General features: G+C 33.3%; 4 protein-coding genes across 6 annotated transcripts; 3 read left to right on the top strand and 1 right to left on the bottom strand.

Moving 5' to 3' along the window:
* Positions 1–412: 412 nt before the first annotated feature.
* On the bottom strand, positions 413–5037 carry LOC130828781 (uncharacterized). 3 transcript variants are annotated; one of them, XM_057694777.1, is made up of 2 exons: positions 4908–5037; positions 413–1326 (listed from the first exon to the last, which is right to left on the bottom strand). In XM_057694777.1, exon 2 carries the CDS (start codon positions 1318–1320, stop codon positions 976–978), a length of 345 nt encoding a protein of 114 aa, XP_057550760.1. In that variant the 5' UTR covers positions 1321–1326; positions 4908–5037; the 3' UTR covers positions 413–975. The 3 variants fall into 3 exon arrangements, with proteins under 3 accessions (XP_057550760.1, XP_057550759.1, XP_057550761.1); XM_057694776.1 differs by having other exon boundaries at positions 4845–5032; XM_057694778.1 differs by lacking the exon at positions 4908–5037 and adding an exon at positions 2194–4838.
* A 3793-nt stretch (positions 5038–8830) lies between these two features.
* On the top strand, positions 8831–11038 carry LOC130828785 (uncharacterized). The gene is made up of 3 exons (XM_057694781.1): positions 8831–9079; positions 9174–9264; positions 10660–11038. Exons 1-3 carry the CDS (start codon positions 9010–9012, stop codon positions 10793–10795), a joined length of 297 nt encoding a protein of 98 aa, XP_057550764.1. The 5' UTR covers positions 8831–9009; the 3' UTR covers positions 10796–11038.
* A 127-nt stretch (positions 11039–11165) lies between these two features.
* LOC130828784 (acetylajmalan esterase-like) lies at positions 11166–16322 on the top strand. Its single transcript, XM_057694780.1, has 5 exons — positions 11166–13042; positions 13430–13642; positions 13866–14014; positions 14674–14938; positions 15999–16322. The coding sequence occupies exons 1-5, from the start codon at positions 12769–12771 to the stop codon at positions 16220–16222; spliced, it is 1125 nt and encodes a 374-aa protein (XP_057550763.1). The 5' UTR covers positions 11166–12768; the 3' UTR covers positions 16223–16322.
* Positions 16323–17509: 1187 nt separating this feature from the next.
* LOC130828782 (3-ketoacyl-CoA synthase 7-like) lies at positions 17510–20394 on the top strand. The gene is made up of 2 exons (XM_057694779.1): positions 17510–18410; positions 19730–20394. The coding sequence occupies exons 1-2, from the start codon at positions 17590–17592 to the stop codon at positions 20286–20288; spliced, it is 1380 nt and encodes a 459-aa protein (XP_057550762.1). The 5' UTR covers positions 17510–17589; the 3' UTR covers positions 20289–20394.
* Positions 20395–24025: the final 3631 nt, after the last annotated feature.

A 24025-nucleotide genomic window follows, 5' to 3' on the forward strand; every position in this document is an offset into this window, starting at 1 on the left:
TACTTCCTCCGATTTTACTTGCACCCAAACAACTTTTATGCAATCTAATGCGTTTGTCGGATTGTTCTTATCTACAGCTATATACAACAAAAAATTAAAAAAAAAATTAATATTACAAAAATATGCAACGAGATAAATAAAACAAGTTTTCACTTAACTATATTTTTTTTACGTATAATAGTCAGAATATGTAAAATACTTTAGAATGATAAACAATGTCAAATTGGATTTAAATGCAAGTAATAAGAATGGGAGGAAGTGGTATTGTAGTAAAACAATCTTAAATGAGAATACGTGATTTTCAATAGCGTACAACACTTGAATAGGAATATCATACTCATTGGATTAACTTGGGACAGGCCAATATCAAGCATTAACGTGTGAAAGTGACCCATCAAAAAACCAGATTCAATAAGCCAGAATATAAATCAATTTATCCAGTTTAAGTTGGATAACAATATGGCCATGATCCATCATCCGACTCTATTGGTCGGGTGGTTCCCACACTTTGGAAAACTTTAATCGTACATGGTTCTAGAGAACACCATACCATTTATGACATGCCCAAATGTAAAAGGGAAAGGAGGACGACATTTCAAGGCACACCCTACACCGGCTGTTGTAATACATCGACGAGTGACAATGATGAAACTTTGACAACAGTTCAGTAATCTAGGTAATAGACGAGTAACAATGATGAAACATTGACAACACTTCGTTATTCTTAGAAATATCGCTCACCAAGTTTAATAAAAATTTTAATTCTTTTCCTCGTTCAACACAATGAAAACTGGCAAGAGTTTTCAAACGCGGCATTGACTTCATTTCAATGCATTCCGGAAAATGGGAAAGAGGTAGCATGCTAAAACCTAAGTCCCACAAAATCATTACTGGGGATTAACATATGTTCTTTCCAAAGAAGAGCTGCTAGAGGCATTATATTGAACTTCACCCATAAAATATTTTTGCTTCAATCTATAGTAATTTCACTCCAGCTTCTTTCATAGAATCAATCACGGCTTTGATCTTACCGTGATACTTCTGTTCTCGCGTCAAGATGACAGTCACGGCAGGAATGTCCTTAATCAGCAAGCGCTCGCCAAGAATTTTTCCAATTTTTGCCGCAGCTGCAACATCCCGAGTGATGGCCATAGTTGATCTCAATGCCTTTTCTTGTGAGCTTGCAGAAGCAGCTACAGTTGCTGTTGGAGAGTGGATGACTTGAGCATGAACATATTTGTTCGTGAAGTGCATTTTTAACACGTAAGGCTTCAGAAACTCGGTGATTCTTGGAGGTCTTACTGGTGGGAGGATAACCATCTTGTCCTGCAAGGACATTTTCTAGCTGTTATCAATATCATAATATTGCTCAAAGTATTCTAGGGATTGAAAACAGGACAGAAAAAGGAGATGACGTTCCATGAATATAAAACTTTCTCCCAACGCAAAATTCATGCATTTAGAACAAGGAGTAATTAACATACAAAATGCAGAACTCTCTTATCATCAAGCCTCATCTTTTTTTGGCATTGCTATGTGTCAACCATAAGACTAAACCTGATGTTGGAAGTTAGGACCCATCAAAGAGTATTAATTCCAGCCCTTATGCCCAGCTGAAGTAGGCAAAGGTTTATCTGGTATCTAATCTAAAATCATAATATATAAGGATATCTGATATCCAGATATTACAGTCTTTTACAACTTGTAACCGATCCAAAATTCAGATTTCACATTAAAATACAAAAATTAAAATACTAATTAATCTTATTTGCTGTGCGGATACTAAAGACATTACCATCGAAGCGCTCCAATTTTTAAATGGAATTCACAACTACATTGAATCTGAACACTCTAGAGAAGCCATTACAAATTTTAAGTTATAATCTTTCAATATACGTAAAATATAGATAAAACAACTGTCAAGTGAGCCAAAATCAACAAACTTTCATCATAAAAAAGTATGAACTCAAACACATGTAGATTGTAGGCTTCAATTATATACAAGAATCCACATTCACTACTTAACACTTGCAGAAGGAAATGAAGGGGAAAAAAGGGAAGAGGAGTGGAAAACAGAGGGATTCCAAATCCCTCTCATATTGGAGAAATTCGTTTCTTGCAATATGGAAAGGGAATTAAAATGAAGCATGTTCAATTAAAAAAAATGGTGAAAGGCAACTCTATAGTCCATACTAATCACTAGAAAAACGAGGCGTAGCCGCACACAGCAGTAGGCGAAAATGGTGAGTGTCTGAGTGGCGTCACGTTGTCACCGATCAGGTGGTCACCGCACCAGAAACTTAGGCGAAATGTTAAATATTGAGTTAGGGAAGAGCAAGGGACGATGGTAAAGGGCCTGCGTTAGGTTAAGGAAGTGAATTCTGTGAAATGTTGAATGATAACAAAAAAATTTTACAACAGGGACCAGCACTTACTTTCCACAAACCAAAAGAAAAAAAAGGATAAAAATGTTGCATACTTCATAAGAATTGTACATGGGTTGTTTTGGTTAACATAATCAATACTCTACCAAATCATTTAACTTCTCTTGTTCTATACAACTAGTTTTTGAAAAAAAAAAATTGAGGGCTGTCCCGTATCTAGATACCTCATTAATTCCGCCATTGGGATAATATGCAACCTTACCTTTATTCCTTGGTAGCAAATGTTAGGTGCAACTTCACATAAATTAAAAATATACAAGATTTAATGAGTCATTATACTTAGACCATTATACTTCCCAAGTTGCTATTCAAATGAACAAATTCTCATTTCCCCAACTCTCAGCTTTTGCTCTCATCGGACAAGCAGTTTACACTTCTGTTGCAGAAAACTTCAAGAGACTTGTGATACAGAATTACATATACATCATAAATATGTCATATCAATAATGCGTAACAGATTTTGTATGAACTATGAAACATATAAAAGCTGCTTTTCCACCAAAATAGGTAAAACCAAGGCAAATTAAGGTGAAACAGTCTGCAAGGACCCAGACCCAATCTGAAGAAGATCGGATAGTAAGAACTAACAAGGGTACAAGTAGATATTGCACATAGTAGGGTTCACAGGATAAAACTTAAATTATGATATCAGATTAGGCAACAATGAGGGTAGGAAACTACTAATAGAAGAAAATGTAAACAGGGAACAATGCCTTAATTGAGATAGAGAGTGTAATAAGAATTTCTCATTTGGTTCATCTTAGACTAAAAAGCACTCCATTGTTTTCCATGATTTTCATTAAAGGAATGGTCAGGAAAATAAGATTAATTTCAGATATCCAAAAATCAAATATACAATTTCAACAAACCGGAACGGCTTCTGAAATATTCTAATGAGAATGGATTTTTCATCTAAAAGTAGAGGGCATTGTTATTTATCGTCGTCTTTTTCATTGCGTCGTCATCTTTTTTGACTTTTTTGCCCCTAGACCTTATCTCTCCACAATTAACTCTAACAACTCATACAATTAATTACTACATATTTGAATTCAAAAACAATATATAAGGTGAATTTTTTCTTCTTAATTTTTCTTTCCTTTATTCAACTTTTTTGTGTTTTTTTTTTAGTTTTAAATTTTTCCTCGGTTTTAGGGCGTTTTAGACCCAAAGGGTGCGTCTTTGCTTGGCGCATAGAGGCTCTAGAGTCTACAGACCTTTAGCACCTCATGGCCTTTTAAAACTAAGGTACCAATTGACCAAACAATCCTTTCATCTAGGGATAATTATAACGTGGTGAAGGCTCGTGTTTGGATAAGCTAAAAAACTAAAATGTCAAGCACAAGCAGGAACTCAAAAATCATTACTTTTAAGTTTAGTTCAAACTTTGAACTCAGCTAACCAATATGTTGGTCCAACCACAAAAGGCCCAACATAAAATCTCCCCAATCTTACAATCCATTTAAAAATGGAGAGTCAAAACACTTCCATGAACATTGGACAAGTAAAGGGTCACAACAATTCTCATGGATAACATAATTCCCCCACCAAGAAAAAACATCACTTCCATATAACCAATGGCATATTCTACTTGTCCCAACCTAACCTATTTTCTTAATAAAAGTTCTAGTTTGCTACAAAATCTCACAAAACACAACCATTGATATTTCAAGCTACAACCATATGTAATCATAGATAATACCATTAACTATAATACCAATCAAACAATTTATGGACATAACATAATAGATTATTGAGTCCCCAACCAATTGTTATATTGCACTGCCCATATATTGGTGGAACCAACAATGTAGAGAAAGGGGGACACCAGCCTTATAAGAAAGTTTAGACAAATTCACTTTGTGCTAATACCAATTGATTTCACAAGTCACTAATAATCTATATGTCCTATGAAGTAACCTTAATACAATAAACTCCATTTGCATAATCAAATCATAGATATACTGATCATCTCCTTTCTCCTAACTAACTTATGTAAGAAAGTACTGAACACCATATATCTTTGCTTAATCAAGATTCCTGAAAACATTAGAAAGTAACCTTAATACAATAAACTTCTTAGCGGTAACCCATCAAAATTTAGTCAACAAACTACTAATAAACAAGTGAAACGATCAAACAACAAAGACAAGTCTCATAGAAAATGATTACTCTCAGTGTAAAATTAGTAATCCTCCCGCTTTCAACATAAGAAAAAGGAAAATCCCTTCACCTTAAAAGCCATCCCTGCTAAATTTCTCAAATTCAACAACCAACTTTCAACAATCAATAACGCAAGTAATAAAATAAGAAGAAAAGAACTAAAGAGATTACTGGCATAGCATACAAACAACAGTAAAAAGAACAAAACGAAAAATGATTGGAGTTTGAGGAGCGACATACGGGAAGTAGAATAATCAACAACAAATAGAAAAAAAAGGAAGGATATTGAGATAGAGAATGAACTTGAGAGGAGAGAGACAAATGGTTAAGCTCGAGCAGATTGAAAATGGAAAGTCTCTCAAACTTTAGGGTTTATCAATGGAAGGTCGTACCGTCGATGGTTAGCTTCTTTATTTTTTTCTTTTTTTTTTTTAACTCTCGAGTTTTGACTATGGTTGATTGTTAGTAAATTTAATCGGATGATTTTTTATTTTTTTTTAACCTTTTCATGTGGTGAAAAAAAAATTCATAATTAATGTAGTAATCTTTGGATTTTCTTTCTAAATTCTACGTAATTAATCATTAATGAACATAACTTTATATGTATATCGTTTAAAGGCGTGATAAGTGAACCTCAAACTACTTTACAACTCAATTGGCTCTTGCCTCATAAGCGGGCCATCTATTTTTAATCCGTCACTATTACCATGTCTCCTTATTGCGTCGCTACCGATAAACGTCTCCTATTTTTGTTAAGTACGTCTTTTTGTTGCCCAATAACCAAAAATCTCTTTGTAACCATCTCTTATCTAAGTGTTGGTCACCGGCCACCTACCACAAAACCCCTACTAGCATATCTGACCTCCTCTCCTTACTATGTCGCCACTAGAATTTTCATTGTCCTAGCGTAGGTAATTGAGTGAGGTTTTTTTTATAACCTTGACAATTTTATCATAAAATTGGTAATTTTTTAAAATTTTTTAAATTTAATAATAAAAAATAAAACTTTTTTATGTGGATTGTATAAAAAATAAGTGAATGTTATAGTTCCATGTCAATATGTCATATGATCACTAACTAAATCAAATAAAATGAAATGAAATGCTTGGGAAAGCTTAAAGTTTGGCGCAATAAACAATGATGCAAGTTTTCAAGATTTTAAATGTCATGGAGATAGTGATTCATAGTTTCATACTTCCTCGTATTCTACTCATTAATTCAATTTATTTCTGTCATTATTCTCTTATAAATTTAATTTACATTTTATATTTCATATATAAAATTAAAATATAGTCGTGCGGGATTTTGTTTGATTTGTTTCTATACAAGAATTATTAATATCAATTTTTATAATTTTTAATTACGAACAATTTGAGATATTAAGAGTTAAAATGTTGTCTCGACAAGTGTGAAAAATTAAATGAAACTAATGTATTGAATATGAGGTACTATGCTATAAATACAACACAACAACAATTAAAGTGATTAATAGAAAAATGAAAAAAATTAAAAGAATGAACATACAATTCAGACAATGTTAAATTTTGATAGTATATAATTTCTTTTACTTTAATTTAAGGAATGAACATAAAATCATTCAATCATAATCATCCTACCAAGTTCATCTCATTCATTGAATATATAATCAAAGTACAAAGGAGTTAAAAGACGACAACTATACAAAGAGGTTTTGACCAAACAGAGCCCCTCAGCTCTAGATAGATTTGTAAAAGAAAACTTTAGATAAACACATCATAGGCAAAGCAAAACAAAGTAAGGAAAGACAAGTATTAAAACCAACAACAAAACCAAAGAAATGTAAATAACAATCTTACATGCACAAACAATAATCATTGAAAAGATATAACATACAGTCTAAGACAAGAATACAATGTCTCTTACTAGTTTTATCCTTTGTCAAATCTTCAAAGAGGCTCAACTCACTCTTAATCTTTCTTGATTTTCCCCCATGTTTTCTTTGGTCTACCTCAACTTTTCTTTCCATCAGTTGCGATGCTTACCACCCTTCTCATAGGTGCATCTTTGCTCTTCATTTGCATTTATCAAATTATCTTAATTCACTTTTGGACATCTTTACAGATATGGTGCAAGTTGCAACCTTTACCCCCTTCTTATACTTTCTCTCTTCCAAATTACTTGTAATATTGGAGATTATTACATTATTCACTCATCTTCTTTAATTTGCGATTAATTTTTTATCTATAAGTTGAAACATAATCAAGTAGGATCTTGTTTGATTTGTCTCGATACAAAGATAATTAATATCAAATTTTTATAATTTTTTATTATACATAATTAGAGATATTAAGGATTGAATTAGTACATTGGATTGCGTGAAAAAACAAATGTTGCAAGTATTTTGGAACGAACGAAGTACATTATTTGTAATCTTATCCATTCTGATGTATCTGCACATTCACATTAGTATTCACACTTATATTCACATCTCTATTACTTTTTGATTAAACATGAATAATTCCAACTATAAGGTGTGCTTGCTAAGAATGCACCAACACAATTTTTACCTATATAACAAGTTATTTTGCGTAAAAAAAAATATAAATACAAAAATAAATTATAAAAAATTAAAATTTTTTTAAAAATACAAAAGAGAAATCAAGTTTATTTTTTGATTTTAACTTTTAATTTATAATATTTCTGATTTGGATTTTTTATTTTATTTTATTTTTTTGGTAGCAATTAACTTACAAAAATCGATCACCATTTAGGCAATAATATTATTGGGTAAGTGACCCTAAAATTGGATTATTCATGGTTAATCAAAAGTTGGAATTATTGTAGAAAAATCAATAAAAAAATTGAATTATTATAGGTAATTTTTTCTTAGTAAAAAGCATTAAAAAAAAAAATGAACTACCACATACAGGAAGTGGTTTATTAATAAAAAACAAAAAATTGTAACTGCATATATATTTTTTAAAATAGTTTCGGCTGACCCAATTGAAGTTGTCTCACGGTAAAATTGCCTCAATAAAGAATTTGTGTAAGAATAAATGAAGAAATAAAATAAATTAACAACTTGTTTTATATGAGAGCATCTCACCTAAGAAGAGCCTATATTAGCCCATTTTTCAAGTTAATCAACTTAAATTGTAAGTGATTACTTTAAAACACTAAATATTTAGATCAACCCAATAAAAATGGTCTTACTATTAGGGATGCAAACGGGGCGGGGCGGGGCGGGTATTGGCGTTACCATCCCCATCCCCATCTGGTAAATCAATCCCCATCCCCATCCCCATCCCTGCGGCGGGTATAATTTTTTTCCTCGTTCCCGCCCCGATGGGTTTGTACCTAATACCATCCCCATCTGGGTATCCATCCCCGTCTAATACCCATTTTACCCGCCCCATCACCCGTCAAATCCCCGCTTAATACCCATCTGTGTCACATATTTATTTTCAAATCCCCATCTAATCATCACTTAATATCGCCTACCTCTACACAACTCGTAATGAATATAAACAAATTTTATTGAGAAAAAAGGATAAAAAATAGACAAAACATGATTATAAACCTTACTCTAAAAAACATGATCTTAGACCTTAAAAGAAATATAAAAACGGGGTTTTTAATAAAATTTGAAAATAATTCAAGGTTTTCATAAATTTGAAAAATAATTTAAGGTATTCCAATTCTCAAAATTTGTACATTTCGTTAGGCGGGGCGGGGATGGGGCGGGTATCACCTAAAACCATCCCCATCCCCATCCCCGCGGTGGGTATGAATTTTATACCCGTACCCGCCCCATGACCCATCAAACCGGGACCCATCCCCGCGGGCGGGTCTCCTATTAGACCCGCCCCGCTTGCATCCCTACTTACTATAAGGTTGTCATTAAGAATTTATAAAACAACAAATATTGCTAAATAAAGAGGACAAATTCTTTATTAAGAGCGTCTCATCTGAGACAATTTAATATGAACTGATCCAATATTTAGTTTTTAAAAAAACTGAAAAAGAAAACAAATTTTCATTTACTTAATTTTTTAAAAAATAACATTAATTCGGTTGTTTGTATGATCTATTCCATGATGAGACGATTTCAAAGAATTGAAAAACTAAGCTCTTACCGAACCGGCCCAATCAGGCCCGATCCAGGAGCTGACGGCTTTGACAATTGACGATTGACCAGAGGAATAAAATCTGATGTTCCGCCGCGGGTTTGAATAAGGAGGTATTCGCTATTCAGGCTTTCAGGTAGTTTCAAACTTGTCAACTTCCTCTTTTCTCTCCACCGCCTTTCGTTTTATTTCTATTTATTCTTCCCAAAAACATCCCACCGTTTTTCCATTTTTATTCCATTTTTTCTCTCCTCGCTCCTTTCTCAATCTAAATTTTTATCATCTTGCTAATCCTTAAAATGGCTGAATCTAAAACCACCATGGAATCTGTTAGACACTGGGTTGTAGAACATAAGCTTCGTACTGTCGGTAATTTTCCCCTAAATTTTTTTATTCACATAAATTTTATTAGAGATTGGAGAATAGAGTTAATTGTGTTGATTGATGTATGAATTTGTTTCAGGATGCTTATGGTTGAGCGGGATTGCTGGATCCGTCGCTTATAATTGGTCTCGTCCTCAAATGAAAACCAGCGTTAGGCTCATCCACGCTAGGTTAATTTTTTTTTTTTTTTTTAAATTTTGATTTTAATCTTTTTAATATCTCCAACTCTGGGCGTTTTAGTTTATATGATCATTGTTGCTTGTCAAGAAAGTGTATTCTTTTGTTATTGAAATTTGCCTTCATTTTTTAAAAGGGGAAATCACGGAGATTGTGGCTTTTGGTAAATTGTTTTGTTGAAATTGGGGCTTTTTGCCCAAGGAATTAGGTTTTTGTAACCTTGTGGTTTTAATATGTCTCTGAATTCTGAATCACAGCATTCGTTTATATCATTACGCTTTGCATATCAGGCATTTGGAAAATTGTTACTTCTTGATTTTTGAGCCTTAATCCTGGAACGATAGAGTCAATTAAATGACTCGTGATCAAGATACAAGAAGTTTTATTGGCCTACCTCTAGCACTCGTGGCCAAGAGTGAATGTCATGAAGTCTTAAGCTTGTGTCACAGATTGACCATAACCTTCCTTTATTGCGGTTTAGTACTGGGATTGAATGCTGACATAAATAACTCCACTGGTGGAGTTAATAAAATTATAAACCAAGTTGGGAATTCTGCGAAGGGAATATCCATCCGGTTCCTCGTTTTGTCATAGGAAGTATAAAACAGGAAATGGAGACTGAACTTGTGATGGTTTTGTTCGCATTGTTGAGAGAGAGAGAGAGAGAGATATGTTTATGCCAGATGTGGGATTGGCTTTGACCATGAGCCGCTAAGTTTCAATTACTCCCTCTTCCATTTTCAGTTTGTCTATCTATACATTGTAGTGGGAGCTTTTTGTTATATAGGAGGCAAGGTTTAAGGGACATTTGGTAGATTAAGCTTCTAGTTCTGACAGAATTACTGAAGTTGTGAGAGTTCGTGGGAGTTATTGCTGATTAGGAACTTGCACATTTGTCAGACTATCTTGTTGGCTGTGCATACAAAGCCTAAAAGGTGAACAGTCAGTGATCAGGTGTTAAACTTGATACTTGCAGAACATTTGCTGTGTGATGCTAATTTGCATTGCCTTTATCGACCAGTCAGGTCATGGATAACCATTAGAATCGCCATTGGTGGAGGTGCGTCTAGGGATGGGAGGGATGATGTCTGAAAGTTTCTTGCATATTACAGCTCGAAAGAGTGATTTTATACAAGGGAGATAATGGTGTTCTAATATATTAATGTTAAATATAGAGAAGATATCTGCTGCGGTTATGTAGTATAAATAATACCAATGTCGTTGAAAAATAGTGGAGGGGGAATGTTTGCTTAGGCTTGTATTCATTTAATTCTCTTTAACCTGATGTATAATATTTCACATGCTAATGTCATTCCATTCTAGCTTCAAGGTAATTATTTTATAGCTCTGTTGTTCGTACGCTGACTCTGTTTGTGATTCTATTGCAGGTTACACGCTCAGGCTCTTACACTGGCTGCCTTAGCTGGAGCTGCTGTAGTTGAATACTATGATCACAAAAGCTCGCAAACTAAGGAAGATCCTTATGCTAAGTTTGTTCCTTTAGATAGCTCGCCCAAAAATTAAGTTTAGTCGATCATATACTGCGATCTTCTTGAACAAGTTAAAAAATGTTCTTTCAAAACATACATTTGGGGCACTGATTTTCTGTCCTTTGTGTAGTTATTAGGATGCTGTTGCTATTATTTTATTTCATTCTCAAACTTTAACTCTTGCAGAGTATATACATTGTGGAAGTTGATAGTCTGGCTCTGTAATATGCTACATTCCTACTGATAATAATGAGCTAATTTTGGTGAAAGTTTGAAAGTATTTTTGCATATACAGGAATTTTGATATTGATGTTGTTTACGTGATGCTACTGTTCTGTATTATTCGTTTCGACAAACCCATGAATAGTATTTCTGTTCAAACGTTTTTAGGTTGTAAGTATAAGGATTTGCATGATGTTAATGTTTTGTATTCCCAGTTAAGGTGATCTAAACCACCTGCTGGATGCTCTGTCTTTACTCATTTATCTGGAATGTTTGAGCTTGTACTTTTGTTCGATTAATGTCCACAGCTTGTGGTTGGCACTTTATAATATAGAAAAAAGGGAATGGTGACTTGTGCAGGAGTAAAGGGTAGAAACATTTTCTTCCTTCACTTTGGAATTGCTATAATAATCCACCCGAATCAATGCGAGTCTTTTAATATTTTGTAGCAAATTCAAGGTAATAGGAAAGCACCAAGTTGAAATAGGAAAGACCACGAGTTGAGATAAAAAAAAACGAGATTGTAGCCTAAACAAAAGTGTATGTAGTAATACAGAAGGTACTTCTTAAAATAAATGGTATCAGAAATTAAGAGAAAATAGGGGAAAAGAAAAACGAGGGATATGAAAAAATATAGGATTTTTAGTTTAGATAACAATATAAGAAGGAAGGGATTTGAAGGGGAGAAATATTAAATTATTGGATGAATGATTTATGTTAAGGTATTAATTTTTTTAAAGTTCGAAAAATTTGAAAGGAAAAATTCTTATCTGTCTTTTTTTTCTTTTCTTCTCCTAAACAAATAAGAGTTACTTTCATTTTTCTTCCCTTCCTTTCCCTTACCTCCCTTTCTTTTCTTTCTTTTCTCCTTGAAATTGTTATTCAAATATAGTGTAAATGATAAAAAATTATTTTTAATTAAGTAAAAATAGTCAATATGAAAATTTTCTTATTTATCTACGGCATGAAATTTAAAAGTGCACTGTATCATAAAAGTCACATGTTACAAGTATTAGAATACGTAAAATGATCATTTTGTAACTTGATGTTGATCGGCGAGTTAGCTTGTTGGCAATCCATCTAGAAGATGACAATTACAGAACCCACTTTTTTCCAAAGATTGCACCTCTGGTTCATCCGTCCAAACTTGAACACCTTCAAGTTCAAGATCACAACATACAGAAAAAGGCAAAGCTTACCTATATTCTATTGCATTTTTATCATGTGATCTCAACTGTTAAAGCTGGTTTCCTGTGCCTCAGGTTTTTACAATTTTTGACCACCATTTTTTCTCTTTAAAGAATCATTCACTTATTTTTATTTAATTATAGTACTAAACACCAGAAGCAATTACTCAGAAATAGATCTTAACATCATTGAAACCATTTACACTAAAATATAAATAAAAAGAAGCAATAAAAATCATTATTACCAGAATTTGGTTCAGCATAGTAATTGATAAATTTTCATTTTTTCGGTTTGATTCCCATCACATACAGACGTAGTGTAATAAAAAAGTTATCAAAAATAACGAACCGATATTCCCCTCATTGTTAAGATTTCGACAGGTATGTAAGCATTACAAAACTGCCTCATACACATAAGTATAAATCTCGTGGGAATAATTATAACCCCTTTTTAAAACCAACAGTGATCTTTGCAGCATCTCTTTTATTCTGTTCTGTTCTCAAATTTAAACCTACTACTACACCTTTAGTCCTTCGCAATTTATAAAATCCACTTCTTTTTAAGTCTCTTTTCTATCTAATCTGAAGCATCAAGCAAATGGAAAATCCCAAACTATCACATACAACAATGCTTATCTTATATCTAAGCTTGGTTTTACTTTGGTGTAAATGTAATGCTCTAGCAAATCCAGGAAATGGAAACATCACTTCTATATTTCAGCTGGGTGACTCCCTCTCAGACACCGGAAACTTAATCATTGAGAGTCCCAATGGATTGGGTTTAGTCTTTTCTCGACGTCCATATGGTGTTTCCCTCTTTAATCACCCTACTGGTAGATGCTCTAATGGACTTCTCATGATCGATTATTTGGGTAACTACTATCTTTTGTTTTTTGTTAGTGTATATAACATATTCTGGGTCTTTAACCATCAGCTTAAGTTTTTGGTTGAGTTGGTTTCTTGATATGGTATCAGAGCAAACATAATATGAAGTTACGAGTTCGAATCTCAACCACCCCTCATATTCAATGTTAGGGCTCTCGTGTGAGAAGGTGAGTTGGAGACTTAGAGTATATAACATATCCTAAGGCCTCAACTATCAACTTAAGCTTTTGGTTGAGTTGGTTTCTTGACATTTTTAGTTATTTACACTTGAATTGTAAACATTACTCATTAATCAATCTTCTTTAACAATTTTCTCGAATATCTAAAGAAAATTATAGTTAAGTGAGAACTTATGTTAACAAATTTATAAACAGCTAGGGCATTAAATGTACCGCGATTAAATCCCTACTTAAACAAAGAAGCGATGTTCACACATGGAGCAAACTTCGCTGTCTCTGGTGCCACAGCATTGCCTGCAGAGTCTCTTGCGGATAGAAAAATTGTAAACCATGTCACAAATACTTCTCTCAGTGTACAACTTGATTGGATGTGGTCACATTTTAACTCCATTTGCTATGATGATCAAGGTATGTTTAATCATTTGATTTCTCAAGTCACTGAAAGATAAACCGAGTTTTTGGCTAATTTTGTAGTGTTACTTGTTAAATTGGGTTGAACTTATTGTCAATGTCAGCATATAATTAGTAAAATAAGACTTTTTGATTTTATCGACTAAACTTTCCAAAAACTCGACTTGAATACTTAAACATGTCGTATTCTGCTAAAATTCGCTCACATGTGTTGGGACAGACTGTGCAGAAAAACTCCAGCGTTCTCTCATTATTGTTGGGGAAATTGGAAGCAATGACTATTTCTATGCATTTTCACAAGGGAAAAAGATGAAGGAGGTCTTTAGCATGATATTTGATGTTGTTGAATCTATAATTGAAGGCGTCATGGTATGTTAATCTCTCTACACTAAAATTAAATATCAATTATAGATTTACTTAGTAATCGAAAACTTTTCATTTTTTCTCTTTCACTCCGCCTTAACCCAAATAAAAATATTCAATTTTTCTTAACAATCATAGATTGACATAGTGATTAAAGGATTTTCTTTTCATCCTTATGACATGAGTTCGTTTTTGACTCCTATATGAATGATTAATTGTTTAGTTTCCTATTTTATACCGGTAAGGCTGTAATCTATAGGGAAGTTTCTGACCATACCCCTAAATTAAAAGAAAAAATCTGTATTTTTATTTGTAAATTACAATTTGTCTAATTTTGTTGACAATCATAAATTTACTTAATGGTTGAACACTTTTCTTTTTTTTCTTTCACTTTGCTCTAACCCGAATAAAAAACTATCAATTTTTATTGACAATCACGGATTGACATAATGACTATGTAATCACAGGACTTTCTTTTCATTTTTATGACATGAAATCGTTTCTAATTCTACGTACTCTAATGATTAATCGATTAATTCCCATTTGCGCACCAATAACCTATAGGGCATTTTCTGACCATACACCTAAATTAAAAAAAAATTGTTTTTATTTCTAATTTACAATTGATCTAATTTTGTTCGTTCATTTTTATTAAAAATGTGAAGAGGATCATACAAATTGGAGCAAGAAAGATAATTGTGCCAGGAATATTTCCTCTCGGATATTTCCCAGCTTATACCACAGCATTCCGAGCAAACAACTCTGCAAACTACAGAGAACACATTTTATTGAATAAAATGTCAGTCTTACACAATCATGAGTTACAAAAGAGGCTCCGATTGCTGAATCAAGATTATAGGAATATTACCATTCTCTATGCTGATTATTACAATGTTTTTATGCGGCTTGTTCATAATGCTACTCATTTTGGTGCGTCTTCTCTCTTTATAATTAAAACACTTCTTTTAGTGTATGATAATTGGTTGTTGGTCGAAGCTGCTTGGTTGGGTTGATCAGCGGAAAGTTTTACTTATTCCGTTTTCTATTAATGTTATCAAGGAAATGTTCACGATGGTTAAAAAGTTAAATATTTTAAATGATGGATATATTATTTGTTAAATAATAAAGTTAATTGAGAAAAAGTGTGAACTATAAACATTTTTAAAAATATTAAAATAAAGTTTGTGGAGAAAAAATCACAATTATTAAAAACTATTTAAATAAAGTTAGTGGAAAACATGTAAAAACCATAAGCAATATAAAATGTTAAAATAAAATTAATTGAAGATACATAAGGAACATAAACATTAATAAAATATTAAAATTAGGATGCACAAGGTTAATTATGACAAAAATTTATTATATAAACAAAATACTTCTTTAAGGTTATGTTTGGAAATAAGTATTTTATTTTAAATTGTAGATTTCAATTATAAAATTATAAATAAAGAATTTGAGAATGACAACGCGTGGGAAGTCATTCTCAAAATTCTCAATTTTAACTAACTTTAATACAATGGTAGAATTGATACAAATCCAAATTTGGTGTTTATTGATTTATCAAACACTAAATTTAAGTGAATTCTAGATTTCCACATGAAATATCATTCCCAAAAATTGCATAAGGGAATAATAAATAATAAGGCATATAAAATGACAAATGAAAACATCATTTAGTAACAGAGTGGGTAGTTGAAAATTCAACTGTTTAAACCAGATTTTTGATAATAAGTAGTTGTTGGTTTGGATCAAATCTAGGCCCAATAAAAAGGTAGTGATTAGAGTCTTTTGATTTTGACTTAAAAGATAACATAAAAGTCATTTATCAAATATATTTTTCTTAAATTGACCAATAAAAAAAAGCCGAAACCAACAAGAGTCAATTGTCAAATATGCACTTTATATGGCTTTCGTCTTGAAGGGGTTTGGAACATTAGATATACGTAATCTTATTCTTATCTTTATTGGTTTGTCTATTGATATTTGTTAGGGTTCAATGGCACATCTGACGTACGGAAAGCATGTTGTGGAGTTGGCGGAAGATTAAGCTTTAATTTGAGTAGGCTGTGTGGAGCAAGGGGAGTTCCAGTTTGTGCAAACCCAGATGAATATATCATCTGGGATGGAATTAATTTGACTCAAAGAGCATATAGAATTTTGGCGCGATGGTTCTTCCGCAGTACAATCTCTCATTTAATTCAGTCATCATACTGACATTAATCAACGTCCTTTTCTTCTATTTGTTGAGAATTTAGGAATAATATTAGTCTTATTATCATCTTTGATGAAGTGATTTACATGTAATTAGTATAAAAATTCGTACAATGTATGAAGTTTTTAGTATAATATTAATTTTAATTGTAAATTTATGATTAAGATGCAATATTGAATTATAATAATTTAAAGGAAAATTCTATATAGTAGTATCCAACTTTCATAAAATATCAGTTATAGTATTTTTGTAAGATTTTTTTCACATGGTAGCATCCAGTTTATGCACTATCTATCTGCCGTAGTATTTTCCGTTAAATTCTTGTTAATTTTTGTTTAATTCACCATTTTGTAAGATTTTTTCACATGGTAGCATCCAGTTTATGCTCTCAAATGTTTAATTCACCATTATGTTGTTAGTGCTTGAAATGCACCTTTGAACTTTGATAATAGTAGTTAAAAACATATGTATCGGTGCTTGAAATGCACCTTTTGAACTTTATAATCCTTATTAAGTACATATGTATTAGTGCTTGGAATGCACCGTTTAAACTTATGAAATGCACCTTTTTGAATAGAGCGCTGATGAATTAAACGTTAAAATGGTGAATTAAATATCATGTGGAAAAATCTTATAAAATGGTGAATTAAACGGAAATTGACAAGAATATAACGAAAAATGCTATGAGAGTTAAATAGTGCATTAGCTAGATGCTACCATGTGGTAAAATCTTGCAAAAGTGCTACCACTAGCGTTTCATGAAAATTGGATGCTACCATGTGGAATTTCCCTAATTTAAATAAAATGTTGATTTGTAAAAAAAACTCAACAATGGTTGCCTGTACGGTTAATTTTAAGTCGAATGTGGAGGAGTGGTGATTATCTTTCACACTATGAACTTTAGAAAGAGTCCTAAAGGGATGAGGATCAGAGCTGAATGGGAATGTGTTTCTGAATGCCTCTTTTGAGAGCAAAAAGCAAAACGAGCATTAGGTAAATATAATTTGAAAAATAAGCTTCTAGCAAAGTCGTTATTATAGACAGCGACTTTAAACCCATATAAGCTATAAAGGTCGATTTCTAGGCTCACAGGGTCAATCGCAAGCATGGACATCGACTTGGACTTGCTATGCTCAAGACATGCTTGCAAAATACATTCACACATTAATTTAAGCCCTATTAGAGTTGTTTATACGCATTATAATCCATTGAAAAATGTTGTTTGCATGAGCAAATTAGTTCCTCCGTAATTTATGCTTCATGTAATTCCTATGCTTGCTCAAACAAACATAACCCTAGCTCTAATACTATAAATTATTAACATACCAAACACTTTTTATTGCAATATCTAAAATTAATCCATACAAAAATGGATGCACTTCTACAATTGGATCACTATAATTTCTCTTGGATCATAGAAATAATCCTAAATTCATCATCCCACATAAAATTCATCCTTACTATTACCCTTATCATTTCCTTTATCTCCCTTACACGAAAACGAACTCACATATACCTCATTGATTTTGCGTGCTTCCAACCACCCGCCTTCCATCGGATTTCCATAGGTGCATTCATAGAACACTCGTTCCTACGAGGAAAACACACGAAAACATCCGACACACACGAGTTCGAAAAGAAAGTAACGCTAAGATCAGGAATGGGAAATGAGACATATGCCCCTGTTGGAATGGATTTCATTCCTTCTGAGGGGTGTTTAAAACGAGCTACCGATGAAGGGCAACTTGTTTTATTCACAATTGTTGAAAATCTCTTAACAAAACATAAGATCAATCCAAAAAATATTGATATTTTAGTGACTAATTGTGGGATTAATTGTCCAATTCCTTCAGTAGCTTCTGTTGTAATTAATAGATTTGGACTTAGGAGTAATGTGAGAAGTTATCATTTATCAGGAATGGGGTGTAGTGCTGGGATTTTAGCTATTAGTTTGGCAAAAGATTTGCTTAATGTTCATAAGAATTGTTTAGCATTAGTGCTTAGTAGTGAGATAATTTGTTCTAATGTTTATCATGGGAAGCAAAAGTCTATGCTTCTTGCTAATTGTTTATTTAGGATGGGTGGTGCTGGTGTTTTGCTCTCTAATAGGAAAGTTGATAGAAATGCGGCTAAGTATGAGCTTCAACATATTGTTCGAACCCATCTTGGTGCCCAAGATGATGCTTATGGGTATGCATATATTATATCATTTTACGGTATATATAGTCATAATCATAATCATAGTCATAGTCATATCGCTATTTTACTCATTTATACATTTTTACCTTTCTTTTCTTATTTTATTTATTTTTATTTTTATTTTTATTTATTTATTTTTTATTTCTTTCTTTATATGTTTTTATTTTTATTTTATCTTTATTTTTATTTTGAGTTTAATGTTTATTGTTAATGGCCATCGTGTGTGTAAGTTGCAGGCTTTCCGAATAATTGCAGTTTCTGACGCTCTTTGAAGAGTTTCCTTGAGCCGAGGGACTCTTTGACCTCATTCTCCCTTATGGGTATGAGTTGCCGTTGTCCTTCCTTCTCCAGACCATAATCATAGTTTTCCTATGAGCGGGATACACTAGATATGATGATAATAATGATAATGATGATAGTTATAGTCATAGTCATCAACCCAGTATTCCGTACAAGTTAGGGTAGCGGACAGATCATACTCATACTCATACTCTAAGGAGAAATATGCACGCTCCATTTTACATTATACATCTATTTATGTAGAGGTGTCATTAGGGATGGGCATGGATCTTAAATCCTAATGGTCTAGACCCAATTCGACATTGGATCCACCTATTTTTGGACTAATAGGTTTCGAGTCGGATCAGAGTCCATGATCTTAGGGTTCAGGTCTAGATCCGAGTCCACTCTTTTTGAGACCCAAATCCGACCCATATTGTTCAGTGTAATGATCTTAGGGTTCGAATATGCGTCCATGATCTTAGGGTCTGTATCACGTATCAAATGTATGAGCAAAGTGAGCAATTATTCAGCTTCTAAATTTGAAGGAGCATTAGCTTCATATATTTTTATGTTGTTTTGATAATAATGATGTCCTTGATAAAAATAAAAATATTAATAATAAAGTATTTTAAATTAAAATTTAAACTAGTTATTGGAAATATAAGAAGCAACTCAGCCAATAGCTTAACAGCTTAAGTTAATGATTTTAGCCTTAAGATGCGATGTATACTCTATCACGCCCCTTTTCACAATAACCCTTTAGGTTGAAAGTGTAGATACAACTCACGTCCTCCTCATACATCCGTCCACATAGCACTAGATATTTCATTAGATTGAAATTGTGAGGGGTGGATCAGATGAGCAATTCAAACTCATGAACTTCTGTTATGTTGACTTTTGGTATTATTCCAAAGAATCAACTAAAAAAAATTTAAGCTGATGCTAGCTAGTAGTCCAAAATATGTTATATACTCTTATCAAATTGCATTGTAAATTTATTGAATAAAATTAATTTGCTACATTTACAGATGTGTGTACCAAAAAGCTGATGAGGAAGGCAATGAAGGGATTAGTCTCTCCAGGTCAATAGTTCATGTAGCAGGAAAAGCATTGGAAAGCAACCTAACAACCCTTGGGCCTTTAGTGTTACCTTACTCAGAACAATTCCGATTCGGCATTCATTTCTTGAAGAACAAGTTAACTAAGATCAAATTAAGTCCCTTTGTCCCAAAATTTAAAAAGGCATTTGATCATTTTTGCATCCATGCAGGAGGGAAAGCGGTGATCGAATCGATAAAAAAGAGTTTGAGTTTAAGTGATAGAGATGTAGAAGCATCTAAGATGACACTATATAGGTATGGTAACACTTCATCATCCTCAACTTGGTATTCTTTATGCTATCTTGAAGCTAAAGGGAGAATTAAGAAGGGTGATAAGGTTTTTCAATTGTGTTTTGGGAGTGGATTTAAATGTAATAGTGCTGTTTGGAAGTGTATTTCTAAGAATGTTAGTAAGGATGTTTCTAATGCATGGTCTGATAGGATAAATAGGTATCCTGTTGATGTGCCTGAAGTTATTGAACATTGAACATAAATGTAAGAGAAGATGCTTGTTTGGAGTAGTTTTGTTATGTATAGATAGTGTTGTAACAAATCTAAACGCTATTAACATGAACACAAGTGATGAACTTGATTAAAACAATGCAACTTCAAACATTTCTATTAGGCTTGTTAAAAACTAACTTGACCTGCTAATCTAATCTACGTCTAATCTAAAATACGTGTGTTTGGGTTGAGATTTATTGCCCAATTAAGTAAATGGGTTGATCCGACTTCATCTATTTATTTGTGTTAAGGTTAAAATTTTAAACTTAAAAAAAAAAAATTATATGACTCAATTAATTTAGAGATTTGAGACTTGGTTGCATGCAATAGGAAAATTGGCTTGGCACATCTCATTCACACGTGAAGGATAAACTTAATGCTCCGATTACTTCAAGTAGGACATATAATAATGTATGCTCTATGAAGGATAAACTTATTGTTGGGTTCAAGAACTCCTATTCTTTTATTTTAAAATCATCTATAAAGAATTGGTTGGCTCAAATTTTATTGCTAGATGGAGCAAGCTTTCTTGGCATAGGCAATTCGTCCCAAGAGGAAATTTATTGTATGGCTAGTTATCATTTTTTGTGGTAATGTTGTCGTTGATACCTATTATTTATGTGGCAGTGCATCTGAATATCTGCTGCAATCCTTGATCGTATTGCTACTAGGAAATGAAAATGCTTTGCACTTAGAAGGAAGATTATAATTACAAAAAGTGTAGTCTTACCTATTATTTAATGTGCTAGAAATGAGGTCATACGGTATTCTAAAACTGCCTCTGCTGATAACGTGATGAAAACAATAAAAAGTGAAACTCTCGTATCTTAACCATTCTTGTCAAAGGTCTCTGTCTTGAATCTTCTTGATTTGAAAACATTTTTGATATATTTGATGTATAACTTTTATGTTTGTACTAGTATACAAACTCGTGCAACATACGAAGTTATTAGTATAAAAGTATACATAAATATAAATTTTAAATAGAGATGTAATTACATATTATCAGTATAAAATTATGTTAAACAATATGTCGACTACGTCCATAGGCATGGGGTACTTGAGTTAGGCTGATTGTTTCCTCATTGTTGGAGTGTACTTCTTTAGTTGGTCATATATCATCATCTTCTTCATTGTTCATATTCATGCAGTTCAAAAAAAAAAGAGAGAGAGAGAAAAACTCTCTTGGTTTGTCATATATTACCATCTTTAAATTATTCATATTCATGCAGTTAAAAAAAAAATGGTGTGGCTGTGAGTTTATGAATAAAATGGTTTAGCAATTGGGAGTAGTTTCAAAAAAAAAAATAAAAATAAAAATAAAAAAAAAATAAATAAAAATATAAAAATAAAAAATAAAAATTTTATTTACATCTTTTAATTTGTTGTACTTTTTCGCCTTTACAAGTTGTACATCTCTAATAACTTGATGATGATATGACGGTACTTTCCATTAGTTGGGTTGGTTCGGTAGTTATGAGTTGAAGTTATTTGGAGTTGTTTTTAGCCTCATCTTTAGGCTACGTTACTTTTTTAGATTATGCTCCCCTAAAATAGACTTCCAGCTCGCATACTTTCAAAATTTTATCCTACCTTTGACCCACACCCCATTACAAGCTCAATAAAGACCTTCTTGATAATCATGCAGTTATATGTGCTTCCTCGATTTAATATCTTGCCAAGATTTGAGAGTATGTGCCGCATTTCTAGTCGACTTTTATAGGTCGAGTGATATTATTTTCCCCTTTAAACACATGAGTGTTGTTGAGATGGGAGGGTGCCTTATTAGCATTTTAGGCTACAAAAATTAATTCATATGCACATCTTTTGCATATTTGTGGGCGGAGAGCGATCGAGTACATTTTATACTCGCCACAAATAGAGGAGTGTCACCCGTGAGAACTCTTTCCTTGATTCCTCGTTATTCCTTAGTGATAAGGCTTGAATTTGCTTGTATGATATTTTACTCTTGGATAGGTATTGAATTATTTGAATGCTTTGATTGAGAGGATGTGATCACAAGTGTTTTGCGATGTTGCTTTTATAGGATGAAGCATACTTTTATTCTTAGAACATTGTCTTGTTTACTTGAGGACAAGCAAAAGTTCGGCTCGGGGGAGTTTGATGTGTGTGTTTTATATACTATTTTCTACCATGCCCCCATTGCATTTTCATAGCATTTCTCGCGTATTTTGCTCAATTTTCTATTGGTTTTTATGCTTGGTTGGAGTGTTTGTTTCCTATCTATTTTGTAGGTACAAATAGGGATGAAGGCGGGGCGGGGATGGGTCCCGGTTTGATGGGTCATGGGGCGGGTACGGGTATAAAATTCATACCCACCGCGGGGATGGGGATGGGGATGGGTTTTAGGTGATACCCGCCCCATCCCCGCCCCGCCCCGCCCCACCCCGCCCCACCCGCCCCGTCTCACGAAATGTACAAATTTTGAGAATTGGAATACCCTAAATTATTTTTCAAATTTCTGAAAACCTTGAATTATTTTCAAATTTTTTTAAAAACTTTAAAAACCCCGTTTGATGTGATCTTAAGTGTGAAGGTAGATGGATTAAAAGGATTATATTGTGTGATCTTCAGTTTGGATACTTGTATACTGATCTTCAGTATTGTGGTCTTCAACTAGATGTGATCTTCAGTTTTTAATTTGTGTAATATTTGTATACTGATGGTTACTGATGCCTATAATTAAGTTTGGATATAAATTTATGTATTGTGGGTGATTATATTGTTATTAATTTCATATTTTCATGATGCTTCATTTACTCACAAGGTTTTTGGTAAAATGTTTGTTTTGTAATTTGATCGGATCTCTGGTTTCGTCAATAATATTTCATTATTCTGATATTTTTAGCGGTTCATTTAGTTGAATTAATGAGTGTTAATAAAAACATAATGTGATTCAGCCATGAATACTACTTCATAAGGTCTAAGATCATGTTTTTTAGAGTAAGGTTTATAATCATGTTTTTTCTATTTTTTATCCTTTTTTCTCAATAAAATTTGTTTATATTCATTACGAGTTGTGTAGAGGTAGGCGATATTAAGTGATGATTAGACGGGGATTTGAAAATAAATATGTGACACAGATGGGTATTAAGCGGGGATTTGACGGGTGGTGGGACGGGTAAAATGGATATTAGACGGGGATGGATACCCAGATGGGGATGGGGATGGGGATGGTATTGGGTACAAACCCATCGGGGTGGGGACGGGGAAAAAAATTATACCCGCCGCGGGGATGGGGATTGATTTACCAGATGGGGATGGGGATGGTAACGCCAATACCCGCCCCGCCCCGCCCCGCCCCGTTTGCATCCCTAGGTACAAAGCTCTAATTATGCTAGGAATCGACTCTTGGAGCGAGATTTGCAAGTTGGAAGGACATAAGCTACTCAAAGGGTCATTTTTATGCTGACCAGGTCTCATACCCGGGTGGGTTTCCACATACCCGACCGGGTTTGCACTTGGCACTTAGAAGAATTCGAAGATGCCATTTGGAAGAAAAAGATGCCACTCGCACCCGGGTGGGTTTCCACATACCCGGCCGGGTGAGCCTCTCATACCCGGGTGGGTTTCCACATATCCGGCCGGGTGAGCCTCTCATACCCGAATGGGTTTTCACATACCCGGCCAGGCTTCCATTGAAGATCAAAATGCTCTGCTGCGCACCCGGGCGGGTTTCCTCTTACCCGACCGGGTTTA

Source organism: Amaranthus tricolor, chromosome 12, assembly GCF_026212465.1.
Source record: "Amaranthus tricolor cultivar Red isolate AtriRed21 chromosome 12, ASM2621246v1, whole genome shotgun sequence".
Classification (NCBI taxonomy): domain Eukaryota; kingdom Viridiplantae; phylum Streptophyta; class Magnoliopsida; order Caryophyllales; family Amaranthaceae; genus Amaranthus; species Amaranthus tricolor.